Source organism: Megascapheus bottae, chromosome 15, assembly GCF_031878675.1.
Source record: "Megascapheus bottae isolate mThoBot1 chromosome 15, mThoBot2.hap1, whole genome shotgun sequence".
NCBI lineage: Eukaryota > Metazoa > Chordata > Mammalia > Rodentia > Geomyidae > Megascapheus > Megascapheus bottae.
Window position 1 is genome coordinate 241060 of NC_143523.1, and position 19404 is coordinate 260463.

Below are 19404 nucleotides of genomic sequence, written 5' to 3' on the forward strand. Positions count from 1 at the left end.
ATCTTTGAGTGTGAATGTGTGTGTATGAGTGTGTGAACATGTTCAAGGTTAAATTGTCAGCATGCTGTATAAAACAATGGATAAATTTATACTTAAACACAAAGACAATGGGTAAATCTAAGCTTAAAACTTCAACAAAAATATTAGGTTTGAATGTTTACTATGCCTCAAAGGATTATTGCATTGTCTTAAAGAAAAACTGGTAAATATTTTTCTAGATCCTGAAATCTGCATTTTATTGCAAGGCATACAGCTGTTTACACTGTAAACATTGTATCCTGTTTAGCACAGAGGTATTAGGGAATTTGGGATTTATTACCTTAAGTTAAAATTTGGAGACATGTATTAGAGATTTAAATGTAAAATTGTTCATTAACGTCAGAAACTTTGTCTGTCTGTCTTTTCTTGCAAACTGACACTAGAAATCTAATGGTAAAATGTGGATAATGTGATTAGTATTTTAAAGGAATGTTTAAAGGTTTATCTCTGTATGATTTGGTTTCATGTTACTGGATTGCTTCTAAAAGGAGGCCTGAAGGCAAAGGGCGTTCCTTGAGCCCAAGGAGACCTGGAGAAAAGGGAGTGCCTTGAGCCCTTAAAGGTTTTTCAAATGCAAATGAAGACTAAAATGTTAAGTGTTTAAGTTTAAAAAGTGTAAAGGTTTTAAAGAACATTAGAATTGGGTTTCTGAATAATATTTGAAAGTGAAGTTGTCTTAAATGTTTTAAGAAAGAGAAAAAGGGAAAATCAGGACTACCAAAATAACTTCCAGCTAGCCCATGGAGAAGTACAGCAATCCTTATTCAGATGTAACTTTGGCTTTTACCAGGTTCTAGGTAAGCTCATGCTTAGAGACTATTTCTGTGTTGACCACCTTGTTGCTTTAATTGGAGTAACGTGGCCTTTTGTAGGACTCACTGATCTGAAAACTGCAGTTCTGAGCCAACCCCGGGCAAAGCAAAGTCCCTGTGAGACTGTGGTGTCTAATCTGGCAGCAGAGTGCTAATTGAGGCAGAGTTGCTTTGGAGCTCAAAGTGGCAGAGTGCTAGCCTTGAGCTGGAGAGCTGAGGGACAGTACCCAGACCCCGAGTTCAAGTCCAGCAACCAAGCAAGTGAAATGCCCATGGGATGTTTATCCCTGTGTGGAGAGACACTACTGGGACAACGAAGCATCCAGATGCAGAAAGCCTCTGCATGGATGGCAGAGATGGTGTCAGATCCTAGAGTCACTCGTGCTTGGCCATTCAATATTAATCAGAGCCGGGAGGTCATAGAATAGTTTGTAAGCATGCCTTACTAATGCCCGTGCCTTCCATAACTGGGCAGGAACTTGTCAATCATCTGTGATAGTGGTAGTTTAAAGTTCTGAGTAAAGTTTGATTTGACTCCAGCCACAAATTCAGGAAAGTTTGCGGATCTGACAACTAAAGCATTGTTTAAGGTTGCAGAAATTTAGTTCCCCAGACAATCAAGAAAAAGCCTTTGCAAATGGGTGCTATGTAAGCTACACTATTGTAGCCAAAGATGGTTTGTGCAGTTGTTAAATGTCAAATATGATCTCTAGTTTGGAGTAAATTATTGTTCCTAATATCTAATCCTTGCAACCCCTTGTTAAAACAGGCTAGGCTTCTTAAGGTCCCTCGTCAAGCACAGAGACAACACCCCTGAGTCAGCTTGAAGAAGTCACAGAAGTTGAATCTCCGCCCATCAATCCCCGTCAGACCAAGGGACCAAAGTCATTTTTGGAAAATGTGACAGGATAAATTAGGGGTATAGAAAAGAGTAAAAAAAAATTGCACTTGTGTTTCTTTTAAAATAAAGACGGGGGAGATGTTGGGGACTGACTGTGGGGTCAGTGACCTTGGACCCGCACAATTGAGTACACAAGGAAGTAAGCTCTTATCATGATTTTGGGCTGTGTCAATAGCTTCTCATTTAACCTGTTTGGGACTTGATAGCTTCTCATTCAACCTATTTCAGACTTGATACTGTTTGTACGAATGTAGCCCCTGGCAGTTCCCTAGTTTAAAGATGTGTATTTAAGATTGAGAACTGGAAATAAACTGGGCTACGGTCTTGGGCGACAGGCTTCTTAAGCTGTGGCTCCTGATTTGGGCTGTAGCCCTCCTGAACCCCATCTGTTTGTCTCTCTTCTAATTTTTCCTAGTCCTTGCCCCCTATTTCAGGAACCCCAATCTGCGAACCCTGGTTTGCTGCCGGTTGGCCCCGGCATATTGTAACTGTAATCCTCTGCACATCACCTCTACTATATGTATATATTGTAACTGTAATCCTCTGCACATCACCTCTACTATATGTATATATTGTAACTGTAATCCTCTGCACATCACCTCTACTATATGTATATATTGTAACTGTAATCCTCTGCACATCACCTCTACTATATGTATATATTGTAACTGTAATCCTCTGCACATCACCTCTACTATATGTATATATATTTGTAAATGTAACCCCCTGCACAAGATCTTTTCTCTTGGAAGAAGAGATTTTTTCATAGTCCAAATGTCAGAGAGACAGATGGCAAGTCCTCTTTCTCACCTAAGAAAGAATTTCAGAAGGACAAACAGAAGAGTCTAATAGATTATTTAAACAAGAGACATTATATTAAAGCAGAATTTATCATAAAGTGATATTACATCCTCAAAGAATACAAAGGACAGTTATCTTGTCCAAGCAATCTATGTCCCTGAGCAACCAGACTTAGGCACTTTTATGCACAAGGTTTAATGATTATTCTAACGATTATGGTAAGGATTTGTAGATGATTGTGGTGATTTCTATGAAATGGGAATGATTTATTTATTGCTAAATAGGCCTCAGAGACAAGATGGTGGTTAGAGAGGTGTGTGCATGAAACCACAGCTGGAATGAGATGATTGAAGAGCCCGGCTGGCCTCTGAAATTGGCAACATCTCTGTTGGAGTCAGTCCTAGGAACCACTGAACTTTATGCCAAGAAGTGGCCTCACTGGCCTCTGCAGGTTCCACCCTCACCTGCCCCCAGTGCTTGGAATGTCCAAGGCAGGTCCATCAACGATACTGAGGTGATGGATACCAGCAATGGGGGCTGGGGAATGGAGACCCAAGGTCAGGAAACCCAGCAATGTGGGGTAGGTAGGTGCTGAGAGTTAGGGATCAGATCCCCAACCTGCCCTGGGGCAGAATGAGAATGCAGGCCACAGATGCTTCAGCTCTAACACACAAGCAGCACTCTGGACATGAAGCTGGCCTTAACCATTTTATGAATGTAGCATCACTATTAGCAGGAGCATCCTGTGTGCAGCTGAGACAGATGTAAGAAGTGAAATGGTAACCAGTTACCCAAAAGAAAGGCTTTATAAGATCCCAAAATCGCAAGGCTGACTGAAAGTCAGGGGAAAAGAAGGTCCAAGTCTGTCCACACAGAGAAGCAGCGCAGCAGAGCCAAGGTCAGAGCCTGGGCCGAGGCTGCTGCACCTGTGAGTCCCACAGATTGATTAGGCGGTCGGCCTCCCTCCAGCCAGACAACAAGGCCCCATGCGTTGTGGAATAAAAGGTTCGATGCGTGGCTTCTCCAGCAAACAGCACCTGCAGCTGCGGGGTGGGGAGGGAAAGTCAGGATTAAAACAGGGATGCGCTTGGGATTGCTGCAGAAAGTAGAGCCTTGTATAATCAATCACTCATGGGCATCTACCAGCAGGAAGGGAGGCAGGAGAGGACACCACTGCCCTGCAGTACCTGGGAGGCCTCAACGGTCATCGTGAAATTGCTGAAGTGCTGTGGGAAGGTAGGAAGGGACTGGAGAACCAGCAACTAGAGCCAGGGTGTGCAGGGCAGAAGAAAGCTAAACTTGTGCTGTGGCCAGACATTGATAACATCGCACACTGAAGACTGGAGAAGTGGTGGGACAACAAACGAGATGGAAGAGTTCACAAGATGCCTAAACACCAAACATTTCCATATTGAGAAGTGGCTCTTGATTTGAGTGTGGTACTAGTGGTGTTGAATGTTTGTAGTGTTCTGTATCTTTTAGAGATTCACAATGAAATATCTGGACATGCAACACGTTCAGCAGCAATTAGGAAGACACAAGGGGAGCCTCCTGAGGGCAGGGGCACAGCAGCTCCCTCCTGCTTTTTTTTTTTTTTTTTTTTTTAGGACTTGAACTCTGGGCCTGGCCTTGTTCCTGACCTCTTCAGCTCAAGGATACTGCCCTATCCATGGAGCCACAGCCCTACTTCCTTCCTGCTTCTTTAGATGAGTCCACACTAAATTTTGTTGTGCACCAGGCAGAAATGAAGTTCCCACCTTTATATTTCAGACAGAGTTATATCTTTTTCATGAGCTGACTTCAGACTAAGATCCGCCTACCTATCTTCTAGTTATAATAAATGTGGTACTGGAGTTTCAACGTGGGCCTTTGCACTTGCTACACAGGAAAGGGGTCCATAGCCAGGTGCCAGTGGCTTATTTCTGTCATCCTAGCTACTCAGGAGTCTGAGATCTGAGGACTGCGGTTCAAAGCCAGCCTGAACACGGAAGTCCCTGAGAATCTTATCTGTAATGAACTACCAGAAAACCGGAAGTGGCGCTGTGGTTCAAATGGTAGAGCACTAGCCTTAAGTTGAAGAGTTCAGGGACCGCATCCAAGCCAGAGCTCAAGCTCCAACCAAAAAAGAAGAAAGAGAGAAAGAGAGAAGGAAAGAAAGAAGGAAAGAAAGAAAGAAAGAAAGAAAGAAAGAAAGAAAGAAAGAAAGAAAGAAAGAAAGAGGGGGGAGTGCTCCACCCCTTGAACCTCACTTTTTTTTTTTTGCTTTATTTTTTTTGCCAGTATTATAAGAGTTGCCAAAAGGAGACTACCACATGGTTCAGACAGATTAGAGCTTATCAGACAACCAAACCACCAGCCTGTACCAGACGCAGGTGTGCAGGACATAGCATGATAGCCACTGGAATGATAATAGAGATTATATAAGGAAACACAGGAAATATGGCTATAGCAGGTGCAAAAGTAGTCTCAGAAGATAAGGACATGACCCCAGGTCCTTTTGCTGACTTAGACGATTGACAACCAGGTGACTGAAGTTACAGGTGATTACTGGTGTCAGACAGATGATTTCTGTTTGGGGTTTTCTTTAACTGTATTTTTGGGGGGAGGGGTCTTTTCTTTTTTGGTACAGGGGATCAAACCTAGGACGTAGTAGCACTTGCTAGGCAAACACTTTGCCACTGAACTACATCCCAGCTTGACAGGTGATTTTGGTAAGGCTATATGCTCTCCTCCAGGAAGAGGGACATGGGGGGGGGAGAGCAGGAGTTGTTCTCCCAGGCAGGACCAAACAAGTGTGGTTTTTTGCCCAGAGGTAGCCTTACACTTTGACCATCCTGCTTACAGTTTCTTATGTAGCTGGAATGACAGAAATGTACCATCTAGGCCAGGAGTTTGGCCTAGTGGTAGAGTGCTTGCTTAGCATGCATGAAGACCCAGGTTCAATTCCTCAGTACCCCATAAATAGAAAAAGTCAGAAGTGGTGCAGTGGTGTAGTGGCTCAAGTAGTAGACCTTGAGAAAGCACAAGGACAGTGCTCGGGTCCTGAGTTCAAGTCCCAGAACTGGCAAAAAAAAAAAGGAATGCACCATCATACCTAGCTCAAAGATTGAAGTAAGAGTCCATAACTTTTTGACTGGCCATAAACTCAAAGTCTCTGGATCCCTGCCTCCCAAGTAACCGCTCAGACCAAAGCCACCACACCCAGCCACAATGAAGTTTTTTTCTTTTTAAGTGGTAGTATATAAAGCCTTTTATTAAAGAAAAAAAAAAGTAAGGCCAGGCACTGGTGGCTCACTCCTGTAACCCAGCTGAGATCTGAGGATCACGGCTCAAAGCCAGCCCAGGCACGGAAGTCTGGAAGTCCCTGAGACTCTTAGCTCCAAATAACCACCAGAAGTGGTCCTGTGGATCAAGTGGTAGAGCAGTAACCTTGAGCTGAAGAGCTCAGGGACAGTGTACAGGCCCTAAAACTGACAGCAAAGAAAAACAAAAAACAAGAAGTGTACAGGCCCTAAAACTGACAGCAAAGAAAAACAAAAAACAAGAAGTCAGGTAGAAAAAGTCTATTTGTTGTTCTGTTTTGTTTTGTTAGTCAGTACTGTAGGACTCTGATTCTAAGCTAGTGTTTATATGTAATTCTGACTTAATTGATACATTTTAAAGCTAGACACAGTAGTCCACACCTACAATCCTAACTACTCAAGGGACAGAGATTAGAATAGTAGTTTGAGGGTAACCTAGGTATAAAAAAGTTCAAGAGGGCCAGAGTTTGGCCTAGTGGTAGAGTGCTTGCCTAGCATGCACGAAGACTGGGGTTCGATTCCTCAGTATCACATACATACAAAAAAGCCAGAAGTGGTGCTGTGGCTCAAGTGGTGAAACTCTAGCCTTGAGAAAGTCCAAGGACAGTGCTCAGGCCCTGAGCTCAAGCCAGGACTGGCAAAAAAAAAAAAGTTCAAGAGACCACCATCTAAATCAATAAAAGCTGGACAAGATGGTGATGCATGCCTGTTATTCCAACCATGCATGAAGCATCAAACAGAAGACAAAGGGTTCAGGCTGGCCCAGGTATAAAGAAATACCTTATCTAAATAACAATTAAAGTAAGCAAGATATAGTGGCTCATGCTTATAGTCCCAGCTATTCAGAAGGCTTAGATCAGAAGGATCACGGCTCAAGGCAAGCCTATGCAAAAGTTCTCAAGACTTCATCTCAACAATAGCAGCGTATGCCTGTCATTCAAGATTTGGAAGAGACATTGACAGGAGGATCACAGGCCAGGCAGCCTCGATAAAAAAAAAAAATGCAAGACTCTATTAAAAATATAACAAATGTGGCAGGGAGCTTGGCCTGGTGGTAGAGTGCTCACCTAGCATGAACGAAGCCCTGGGTACCACATACACAGAAAAAACAGGAAGTGGTGCTGTGACTCAAGTGGCAGAGCACTAGCCTCATGCAAAAACTGTCCAAGGACAGTGTCCAGGCCCTGAGTCCAAATCCCCAGGACTGGTTTAAAAATGTGTGTGTGTGTGTGTGTACTGCAAATGTAAGACAAGGCCAGTGTTGTGATACAAGTGGTGAAGCACCTTCCTAGCAAGTATAAGGCCTTGAATTACAGCCCTATTGACACAAACAAACAAAAAACCTAAAGCAAAATGGTATGGGGGATGGCACAAGGCCAAGTTCAAACCCCAGTACCAATATGAGTAATATATTTTTAATTACTCTTAATTTAAAAAGAAAATGGGTTCTGCGTCTGGAAGCATCCCTTATCCATCCAATACCCAGTACCCAACAACACCAGGGTTGGCCGCCTTACCTGGCTGCTGGCACTATCCACAGGGAGGGGCTGAGCCAGCAGGTCTATGTCATCCCCATCACTGCCCACAGCCACATAGCTATAAGAGCCACAGGTGTACGGGGCACTGTGCCAGCGAGACCTCAGCACGCTCTTGGGTGCAGGCAGCTGTGGATTTCCTAAACCACAGAAACAGAAACCATTAGCCCAGAACTTTCACCTTCATATCTGCAAATGAAAGACACTAGCTGGGAAGATAACTGAGCCCTTGAGTGCTCTATGAGGCTTCTTGTCCCAACTGCTCTGTGCCTAGCACTGCACAGGATAGGTAATGAGTACCACAAGCCCCTTCTGCCAAGCCAACTCTTGGCCACCCATCCAAGACAGACTGTTGGCCTGACAGGATCTAGTGAGGGGTTAACTGCAATCATTTTAGAAAACAAGAAGAAAGTATTTGCAAACTGTTATTATGTCCACCATAAGGCGGGGTTTCTCTAGAGATAGAGATAGGTGTACAGAAAAGAATTTTAGCCTCTCTTCTGTGAAGTTTACTTCTTGTTGAAAGATCAACCAACAAGAATTACAAAGCACAGATGGTAATTATTACCTGTTACTCTCCGGAGGACTTGGGTTAAAGACAAAAGCACTTCTTCATCTGACAGAGTCTCCATAAACTCAGACTCTAGCCCAGCAATGAACCCACAGAGCACATGCACAGCCCTGCAGAGAGAAAGACTATCAAGATGAGATACACATAAGGCTGGGAATGTGGCTTGGTGGTAGAATGCTTGCCTAGCATGCATGAAGCTCTGGCTTCGATTCCTGAGTACCACAGAAACAGAAAAAGCTAGACCTGGAGCTGTGGACCAAGTGGTAGAGGGCTAGCCTTGAGCAAAAGAAGCTCAAGGACAGTGCCTAGGCCCTGAGTTCAAGCCCCAGGATTGGTAAAAAAAAAAAAAATGATTTATACAATTAACCAGCAACTTAACAAAATAAATGCCAGAAGCAGAAACATGTTTTGATTTGGGAGGATCCACATAAGTGGAGAGAGGAAAGCAAGGAAATACATTCTTTTTTTTTGCCAGTCCTGGGCTTGAGCTCAGGGCCTGAGTACTGTCCTTGGACTTTCTCAAGGCTAGAGCTCTACCACCTGAGCCTCAGCACCACTTCTGGCTTTTTTCTATGTATGTGGTGAGGAATTGAACCCGGGTCTTCGTGCATGCTAGGCAAGCACTCTACCACTAGGCCAAACTCCCAGCCCAAGGAAATACATTCTTTATACTCATTATACGTATGTAAAAATGGAACTACATAACTTTAGGGTGTGAATTGGATTGGGAAAGATGGGGGAGAATAATGGAAGGGTGACACTGATTGAGATTCATTGCACTCATCATCTGACTTGCTGAACTAAAATTCTTTTATACAACTACTTAAAGTTTTAAAAACAAGACAAAAAGACAAGTTATAGCTCTCCAGACCTGCCACCTCTCAAGGACCCAATGTGCTCCCCACTCAGCTTTTCCAAGATCAGACTTTTCACAAGTCCAAGATGGTACCAAGTACATGAATGTGTAAAAGCAGAGGTGGATAAACTGTCCCCACAGGCACCCACAAAATCACACCAACAACCTCTGTGTTCCCTACCACCATGCACACATAATTTTAAAATATCAGTCCTGCCAGGTGCTATTGGCTCACACCTGTAATCTTAGCTACACAGGAGGCTGAGATCTGAGGATGGAAATTCAAAAAAGCCTGGGCAGGAAAGTCCATAATACTCTTTATCTTCTATTAACCACCAAAAAGCTTGAATTAGTCCTACAGCAAGTAATAGAGTGCTATCCTTGAGCAAAAAAAAAAAAAAAAACACAGCTCAGGCATAGTGCTTAGGCAGAGTTCAAGCCCTAAAAAAAAAAGCCAGTATTACTTGAGAAGGTCCTTAATGAAGCAATAAAGGCTGTGTGACTTTACTGGAATAGGAAATAGGCACAGAGCACTTCTGCACGTGCTGTGTAAAGAGGACTGAGGAGACACCCTGATGAGGACACACACACCCCCTGATGAGGACACACCTGATGAGGACACACCCTGAGTGACTCTGAGCACCAGATGAACACCACCTCTTGCATAGACATCTCTGTACCTGAAAGGACAGCTGCTGAGCCAGACACCCTCTCAAAAATAAGCCAAACAATGGGAAAATGGCCTGTTCTAACCAAACTTAAACTCTCAAGCAAACTAGAAAGTTACCACAGCAGCTTCACGTGCCACCAACAGCATTACAGCCTCCCTTACTGAAAGTGTTGTCTGACGTCAGTAGTGACATTGACAAGTAATGGAACATGGCAACATCTGGATGACTACATGAACTGATGTTCCCACAAAGATCAAACATCACAGATAGGTAAAACAGGACTTCAGGGGAACAAAGTCCAGAGCCCCTTGATACTGCATCGGCTCTACTTCCAGACACTCAGAACTATCCTATCTTGAAGTCCATTCTGTATCTCTGCAGATTTGGACTCTTCATCTTTGCTCCAGGATAAAACTAAAACAAAAGGAACAGAGAAGCAGCCAAAAATCTAACATGTTCTACAAGGCCAAATACCAAAGAGACTTGCATAAAAGACTCCACTACTCTTTCCTCTATTTTTATTTTCATGATAGTCCTAGGGCTTGAACTCAATGTTTGGGCATTGTCCCTGAATATTAGTTGTTGGTTGTGGGCCCTGGCCACTATTCCTGGGCCTCTTTGGGCTCAAGGTTAACACTTGAGACACAGCACCACTTCTGAGTTTTGAGTGGTTAGAGATAAGAGTCTCACAGGTACTTTTCTGCCCAGGCCAGCTTCAAATCATGATCTTCAGATCTCAGCTTTCTGAGTAGCTAGGATTACAGGCGTGAGCCACTGGTGCCCAACTACCCAGAGCATTTTTGTTCAAGACTGACATTCTACAACTTGAGTCACAGCTCTACTTACTGTTTTAATTTTTTGAAATGTGATTTATGCTTAGCATGGAATAGGTTTATTGCTATTGCCTTAAATAAGAAATTAAGTTTGTTTGTTTCTCATGAGATAAATAATCCACATAAACAAAAGCTCTTTAAGAATCTAATCATTTCAAAAGTGGACCCTGAACCACAAGTCTGAATCACTGACCTAGCTGTGAACAGCCTCTTAATAAAGTTACTCAGGGTCTGCACACACCCACATGCTCAGGAAGAAGGCCCAAGCAGCAGGTAGCCAAGCTCAGCCGTCACTCTTCCCACCATCCACAGGCAACCCCAGACTGTTTCCAAACTCCTGAAAGTTGGGAGATAGTTCCTCCAGGTATAAAAGTGCTCTGGGGCCAGAGCTTCCTGTCCCCACAGTTTCCTAGCCCTTTCTCTTTTTTGATGGCCCTGGGCTTGAGCACTGTCCCTAAATTTTTGTGCTTATGGCTAGTGCTCTATCCCTTGGATCACAGCTCCACTTTGGCGGGGGTTTTTTTGGTTGTTGTTGTTGTTTGTTTTTTTTTGGTGGTTTAGAGGAGATGGGAGTTTCATGGACTTTTCTGCTCAGGCTGGCTTCAAATCATAATCTGCAGATCTCAGCCTCCTGAGTAGCCAGAATTATAGGCATGAGCCACCAACACCCAGCAAATTCCCCATCTTACAGGCTAGGAACATAACCCCTCTCCTACATCTAAACAGAATGTGTACTTTTAACTGCATTGGACCACGGTTCACTGGGTTCTGCTCTTATCATCCTTAGACAACACATGGTCTCATTCCCAAATGTGCACCTGATCCACAGATACTGGTTTGCATGACAATGAGCCACATAGCCAGGAATTTCATCTGTGGGTCTTTGTTTTATGGAGTTTTGGGTTCAGATAAGGTTTCCCCATATAATCCAGGCTGACTTCAAATTCACAGTCCTGCATCAACTATTTGACTGCTATGATTACAATCCTGTACCACCATGCCCATCTATCAATCTCTGATTCTGTTACTGAGTATCTTTTGCCCAGGCACTGGGCACTTTTTTTTTTCTAGTCGTGGGCCTTGAACTCAGGGCCGGAGCACTGTCTTGGGCTTTCTCAAGACTAGAGCTCTATCACTTGAGCCACAGTGCCATTTCCAGCTTTTTCTATGTATGTGATAATTAGGAATTGAACTGGGTCTTCATGCATGGTAGGCAAACACTCTATCACTAGGCCAAACTCCAGCCCTTCCCCCCACCCCGCAGACTTTTTTTTATTTTTATTTTTTTGCTAGTTCTGGGCTTGAACTTAGGGCCTGGGCACTGTCCCTGAGCTTCTTTTGCTCAAGGCTAGAGCTCTACCACTTGATCCACAGTGCCATTTCTGGCTTTTTCAATATATGTAGTACTGAGGAATCAAAGCCAGGGTTTCACGCATGCTAGGCAAGCACTACCACCAAGCCTACATTCCCAGCCCTGGGCTATTTTTTAGTACGTCTCATAGGTGTGCCCAGATTCTTAAAAAAATTGCCAGTATGTACTTTCTCATGAGCTGCATATTCCTTCAAGTCCATCAGCATATTTTGGGCCCTGTGGCATGCAGACAATCTGACCACCTGAAGGAGCCAGTACCTTGGGGACTCATGGGACCCCCAACCATTAAAGCCTCAGAAATGCCCGGGCAGAGAGTGACACATTCAGATCCTCAAGCCAACTGCAACTAGTGAGCTGGCTAGAGGCTTCTTCTGAGACCCTGGACACATACGTACTCAAAGGCAGGCAGGACCACAAAACCAATGAGCTTCTTGAACCAGACATCCTGCAGTGCAGGGGTCACCTCCTCCAGGGGTGATGTGTCCTCCCACACCACCTGGATGAACTGGCAGTTGGGTTCCCAAAACGGTTCCTTGAACTCCAGGAAAACTTTGTTATTGGTTCCGAACCCTATTTTCTTGATAGCTTCTGCCTTCTCGGCAGGCAGTGGTGGCTCAAAGATGTCCTGATGTTCTTTGAGAAAACCTATAAAGCAGAATGGGACATGTTTATACAAGATAGGTAAAGGTAGTGTGTGTGAACATGTGTGATTATTCAGGACCTTGTCATGCTGCCAGCCCAATAGATTTAAAACTAGACTCCACATCAAGAGAAGCCCACCCTGATTCCACTCAGAAAAATCAGAGAGATAGGCTTGTAAACATATAACATGCCAGACACTCATTCAAGACTCTGGGGATAAACTGACAAGGTTAAGCCTGGTTGCTGGGACTCCAGGGTAACCATTCTAGAAGGAAACAAGACCAGTGGACACTGCTGGTAAACCAGGAATCACAGATACCTGCAGATACTGCTCTGTAGGGACAGATCACTCCTGACCTTCACACTGCTGACTTTATCCAGAAGCTATTTTCTTTCTATGTATTTCTAAGGATGTGATCCAGAATCTGTACATGCAAGTATACCTCTACCCCTGAGCTACACTCTCAGCCCACCAAGAGTCAGAATCATGCCTATAATCCCACACTACTTTAGAGACTAAATCAGGAAGAACATAATTTGGTTTGAGGCTATCCTGGACAAAAAGTTCATAAGACCCTATAATAACTTTAAAAGGGCGGGGGGGGGGGAGGTGCTGGGAGTTTGGCCTAGTGGTGAGTGCTTGCCTAGCATGAATGAAGACCCGGATTCCATTCCTCAGTACCACATACATAGAAAAAAAACTGGAAGTGGTGCTGTGGCTCAAGTGGTAGAACTCTAACCTTGAGAAAGCCCAAAGACAGCGCTCAAGCCCTGAATTTAAGCCCCCCCACCAAAAAAAAAATGGGCATGGTGGCACACAATTGTCATCCCAGTTATGTGCAAAAGAGGATTATGGTAGTCCAGACAGACTTGAGCAAATAGCAAAAACATAGGTTCTTACTACTGAATAACTAAAGCAAAACAGGCTGAAAGCATGTCTCAAGTAGTAGAGTGAGCACAGGCCCTGAGTTCAAATCTTATTACCACTACAAAAACAAACACAAATAGTCAAAAAAGACAGAACATCTGCAGCAGGTAATTTTCCAAGGTCATCTGCAAATGAGAAAGGAAAGGGGGGAGCAGGAAGTAGAGTGCCAAGCAGTGAACAAAAGCAAGAAAAGCAGAGTTCCAGTCCTAGTGAGGTAGGAGACAGGCCAACAGCAAATCAGAATGGTTGTCAACTGGAAGTAGCTGGGCATAGGTTCTGCACACACCCAGATTACTCTGTCTGGATCACCTGGCAACTCCCACACGTGCAGATGTACACATGCAAGTATAGTCACCACATCCAAATGCATACATGAACATCTTGTAAACTAGGGAGTGAGAACCAGCCAACTTCCACCAGTGCTTATTAAGTAGCACCATCCACATACAAGAAACCAGAGCTTGAGAAACAGGAGTCAGCGCAATGGCTCACGCCTGTAATCCTAGCTACTCAGGAGGCTGAGATCTGAGGATCAAGGTTAAACGCCAGCCCAGGCACAAAAGGACCAGAGACTCTTATCTCCAAATTAACCTCTAGAAAACAGGAAGTGGAGCATGGTTCCTGGGTAGAGTAGTAGTCTTGAGCTGACGAGCTCAGGGACAGTGCCCAGTGCCCAGGCCTAGTTCAAGCCCCATGACCCACCCTCCCCACAAAAAAAAAGAAAGAAAGACAGAGAGACAGACAAGAGTTGATCCTTCTGTATACTGCTGATAGCTAATCTTACTTTTTTCATGAATAAAATTTATCAAAAACTTACCGTATTTCTAGAAAGAACCAATACAGATGCAACCCTTGCCTCCATAGAGTTCCCCATATAAAATACAGCAGGTCAAGCAATGATTCTAAGTGAAAATGGGCTTTTATCACATCTTTCAAGATAAGTACAAATTCTGTATCTGTAAGAGCAAAATTATGCACTTAATTCTTTGGATTCTCATGCAGTATATTTTGAAATTTGTGTGTCACAAGGCTTTTGCTTTCTCTGGCTGCCTTGTGTTAAGAATTTGTCCAGGGCCGGGAGTTTGGCCTAGTGGTTAAAGTGCTTGCCTAGCATGCGCGAAGACCCGGGTTCAATTCCTTGGTACCACATACATACAAAAAAGATGGAAGTGGTGCTGAGGCTCAAGTGGTAGAGCTCGAGCCTTGAGAAAGTCCAAGGACAGTGCTCAGGCCCTGAGCTCAAGCCCAGGACTGGCAAAAAAAAAAAAAAAAAAGAATTTGTCCACTCATTCTTTTCCCCAGCATACCCTCTAAGTGCTGGGGCTGATCACGATCCCTGAGCTCTTCAGCTCAAGGTCATTGCTCCAACACTTGAGCCACAGTGCCACTTGCAGTTTTTCTGGTGGTTAATTGGAGTCAAGAGTCTCACAGACTTTCATGCCAGGCTGGCTTTGAATCGTGATCCTCAGATCTGTCTCCCAAATAGCTAGGATTATACCTGTACAGGCTCAGTTGGCTTTTTTGTGACAGTGACAGTTTTCTGTTCCTCATAACAGTTCATGTTGATTGTCAACTTGACTGGTAGATAACTAGATTGGTAAAGCAGTGTAGGGTAGCTATAGGAACCCCACTGCTTGCCACCTGTGCTTCAGCACGTACACACTCAGTGACACTCAAGCAGTCAGGAGCCAGAGGGCCCTGGCCCCTCCTGCCTGAAGCAAGTAGGGCATCTCAGGGCACCATTGGCAATCAGGGACGTCCCTATTTGATCACGTGGCGGCCAATGCTCAATCTGCATTTAGCGAGCACATTTTGTAAGATAAAGTTAGATCTGTACCGAGAGTCTGGTCTCCGAAGTCTGTGTTCTTGGGATTCGTGGGCTCTGCCGCCATCTTACCCCCTCCAAGACTTCCGAGAAGGACCCCAACAAAGCAGGATTTGGGGAATGCCTGTGAGAATATATTGAATCCACTGACAGATTCAGATTTTGACTATGCTGAGAGGTGGTAGTGGAACTGTGGAGAGTGCAGCTTTGGAGGATGCAGGTCACTAGGGGAGTATCCTTGGGCAGGGGAAGGGGGGAAGCAGGTCACTAAGAGAATGTTCTTGGGAGGGGAACACAGGTCACCAGGAGTATCCTGGGGGGGGGGGAGATTGGGGGATTTTACCATCTCCTATCAGTAGCCAAGTGGGCATGGGGTGTGGATTAGTGATAGAGTGCTTGCTAGTGTGTTCAACTCTCAGTGCGACAAATAAATAAAAATGCCAAACAACTTCTACTCAAGGACTTAAATGTAAAGCACAAAAACTGAATGATGTAGAATCAGACACTTTACTCCTCCCACAGACCACCACAAGACCTATCATCTGAACACCAGGTTCTTCCTGGCCTCACCTGTCCCTCTAACAGCCAACAACATTAAGCCCTGGAGACTGCCAGAGTCTTTCCAATTACCTCCCAACAACAAAGCAAACATTTACTTGCATCTTCTCTCACTGTAGAACCAGTATTTCCAAAGCATGCAAGTGCTACAAAATATGGTATGAATGAGCCCATATATCTGAGAATCATCAGAATGAAAACCTGAGCTCAGCAGACCACTAAATACCTAGAGCCAATGTAGGCTAGGGGAAAAAAAAAAAAGCCGAGGCCAGCAACAGCAAAGATGAAGATTTGGACTGGAAATCTAACCAGAAAAAGTAGACTCTACCTAAAGGCACAGTGATGATGACATGATGGGCTGGGAAGCATGCACCATCTTCACACTCCACCAACACGGGAAAGGTCTCCCCTGGAAACGCTGCCTCCTGAAAGGATCCATTCCAGTGAATGGTCTTAACCGGCTTGTTAAAAACCACTGTGTTCTTGGGCAGGGAGGCCATTATGCAGTCCGTGAGTCCTTGGTAGCCTCTAGGAGAGACAGAAGTTGATGTTTAGAGAACTAGTCCCTGAAAGAGTAAAGACAGGTAGAAAGAAGCCCTTAAAGGTCCCACCCACACCAAAGGGAGCATCACTCCCACCAGGGAGACAGCAGGTGTGAAGCAGGCTTAGAAGGGCAAGTACCCTGTATTTTCCCCCTAAACCACAGGAATGATAATACCCACCTTCATCAGGCTGATGGGAAAATTAAACAAGCTAATGAATGTAACCTACAAAGGTAATCCAGAAAGAACCAGGGCTCCCTCCTTACCCAAGCCAGTCTAGGTTCATACACTGCCTGAGCCTCAAATACCCATCCCTAGGGCAGGAGCTTCCAGACAGACATACAAGAATCTAGGGAAAGGCCTACAGAGGACAGCCATCATATCCAGCAAGACACACTTCAGGACAACTTTCCACACAATCACGCTCTTGAAAATAAGTTTTTTCTTAGATGAGCAACGCTAGAGAAAGGCAAACTGATTTCCCTACACGGGGTGGGACAGCCTCTGTCCCTTCATGATTCCTCTCTCCCTCAAAGCCTGAGGTAGGTGGAAGGCCTTTGTCCTGTACCCAGAGAAGGTGCAGTCCAGCCCTGGCAGCACGGTGTACTCCCCAAAGGGGGCCAGGGCCACCAGGTCCATGCTGTGGGTGCCGCTCACGCAGCACTCCACGTTGAAGAAGGCATTCAGGACGGCCAGCTTGAGCTTCTTGGTCTCCTCGTCCTCTGTCCAGCTGGCCATCCGCTGGCGGATCTCCTCCTTGAGGAACTCCCCAACGCTGGGCACTGGCGTCTCGGCGGCATGCAGGAATTCTCGGGTCTTGTCTATTAGCCCGTAGAACAGACCGGCCATCTCCGCCACCAGCTCCGGGCGCACCCTCCTCCCAGAGCTGGTGCAGCACGCGGAGGGCAGGCCCACGTGGCCTCCGGTCTCCACCAGCTGGTTCTCCTCAGACAACTCTTTCTCCCCCAGGAGCCCAAACTCGGCCGCCAGCCGGAAGACGGGGTTGCCCGGGGAGGGCCCGTGGATCCAGTGCGCGCCCAGCTCCACCACGCCACCTGGAGGGCACAGGAGACGCCATTGGAGGGCCCTCCCCAGACCTCCCGAGACCGTCCGAGGGCCACGAGATCCCGGAGCCCGGGGGGGTCCCGGGCAGAGCCGGCCGAGGGGGACCGGGGGATGCCCGCCCGCACCGCAGTGGCACCGGCTGGGAGGGCGCGTGGGGCCGTCCCGGAAGGCCGCAGCGGAGGGCCAGGGCTTCCGCAGCGAGGGACGCCGCCGCCGCCGCCGCCGCCCGGCGGACCCGCAGCGAGCTCCGGGGCCCAGGGAACGCGGGCTGACGCTGTGAGGAGCCGGGCCGGCAGACAGCGGCGGGGCTGGGCGGAGCGGGATGGGTTCCGGGACGGATCCAGGGCGGTTACCGAAGCTGCGCTCCGAACGGATGCGGCCCCCGGCTCGGGCCGTGGCCTCCAGGACCCGCAAGTCTCGGGCGGCCTGGTGGCGGCAGAGCCGCTGCGCCGCGCCCAGCCCCGCGATGCCGCCACCCACCACCAGCACCAGCCGGCGGCCTGGCGCCTCCGCGCTACCGCGGCCCAGGGCCTCCATGCTGCCGCCGCTGGCTATTGGGCTCGAGCCGCCTCCCCCGCAGAGGCTGCGGGCCGGGTGGGGAGGAGGGGCGGGGCCTGGAGCGAGGCAGGGGCGGGGCCAGACGGGCTTGGGAGCGAGGGCGGGGCTGGGGCCAGAGGGGCGGGGCCTGAAGCGAGGCCGGGGCGGAGCCAGAGGGGCCGGAGCGAGCGTCAGGGGCGGGGCCAGAGGGGCCTGAGCGAGCGTCAGGGGCGGGGCCAGAGGGGCGGGGCCTGGAGCGAGACCGGGGCGGAGCCAGAGGGGCCTGAGCGAGTGTCGGGGGCGTGGCCAGAGGGGCGGGGCTAGAGGGGCGGGGCCTGGTGCTAGGCAGGGGCGGAGCCAGAGGGGCCTGAGCGAGTGTCGGGGGCGGGGCCAGAGGGGCCTGAGCGAGCGTCAGGAGCGGGGCCAGAGGGGCGGGGCCTGGAGCTAGGCAGGGGCGGAGCCAGAGGGGCCTGAGCGAGTGTCGGGGGCGGGGCCAGAGGGGCAGGGCCTGGAGCTAGGCAGGGGCGGGGCCAGAGGGGCCTGAGCGAGCGTCAGGGGCGGGGCCAGAGGGGCCTGAGCGAGCGTCAGGGGCGGGGCCAGAGGGGCGGGGCCTGGAACGAGGCAGGGGCGGGACCCGGTGAGGCCGGGCCAGGGCCAGAGGAGAATGGGAAAGTGATCCGAGGGCGGGGCCTGGAGAGAGCCCGACCTGGAACTGGGGGTGGGGCCTGCTGGTGAGCCTGGAGTGGGAGGAGGGGCAAGGCAAACTGGGGGGGGCCCCCCGAAGACGAGCGGAGGGCACCGGCGGTGCGAAAGGCTGGAGACGGGCCGTGCCAGGCGGGCCCAGAAGGTTCAGGGCGTTCCCGTCGCTTGCTCGTCGTCGCCGGTGTGCTCGAGGACGTCGCCCTTTGACGGGGGAAGGTGGACGGGAAGGGCCGGGATAGGGCCCTACGAGCTGCTGCTGTGTAGCCAGTGGCCCGAGAGAGCTTACTGTCCTAAGTGGGGAGGGTTTAGAAATAGTTAGGGAAGTTGGGGTGTCACCCAGGAATAAGGTCACCGACTAGGTGACGAGGTGACTAGGAAGGCCGCTCCCGCTCCATCCCTAACCCAGCAGACCCCGCCCCTCTGCTGGCCTCGACCAGCTCAAGTTCACACTCTTGGAGGTAATTTAAAAGGCGCTCTTAACAGGATATCTTAACTAAAGTGCTCAGGAAAATAAAGTATAATTAACAAGGGCCAAGCAACCTGGCCAAAGCAGAAAGTCTTCAAAAACAGAACATTTCTCTCAGGATTAACAGAACAGGGGGTTATTTGAGGTTGCCTAGCCTTCCACCACACGTATGTAAGTTCACACAGGCACATAAATCCGTGTGTATAGTGGGTATGATTTGCGTACGGGTACTGAAAGCATGGTAAACTGGGGGGAAAAATACAATAAACCGGACGTGTAACCCAGGAACAGCATAGCTTGCTGCAATATGGGTTGTTTCTCGTCCTGATCATGGTTAAATGGGGCCTGCGATCTTCTAGAAAGTAACAGATCCCTAAATATCCCTTGCCCTGGAAAAGAGCAAAATTCAAAATAGTTTCTACTGAATGGGTTGTTGCTTATGCGTC

General features: G+C 47.6%; 1 protein-coding gene across 1 annotated transcript; it reads right to left on the minus strand.

The window, feature by feature from the left end:
* Window positions 1-3340: 3340 nt before the first annotated feature.
* Window positions 3341-17831, minus strand: Paox (polyamine oxidase). Its single transcript, XM_090345554.1, has 7 exons — window positions 17607-17831; window positions 16757-17243; window positions 15975-16174; window positions 12089-12338; window positions 7959-8071; window positions 7373-7530; window positions 3341-3596 (listed from the first exon to the last, which is right to left on the minus strand). The coding sequence occupies exons 1-7, from the start codon at window positions 17788-17790 to the stop codon at window positions 3453-3455; spliced, it is 1536 nt and encodes a 511-aa protein (XP_090201680.1). The 5' UTR covers window positions 17791-17831; the 3' UTR covers window positions 3341-3452.
* Window positions 17832-19404: the final 1573 nt, after the last annotated feature.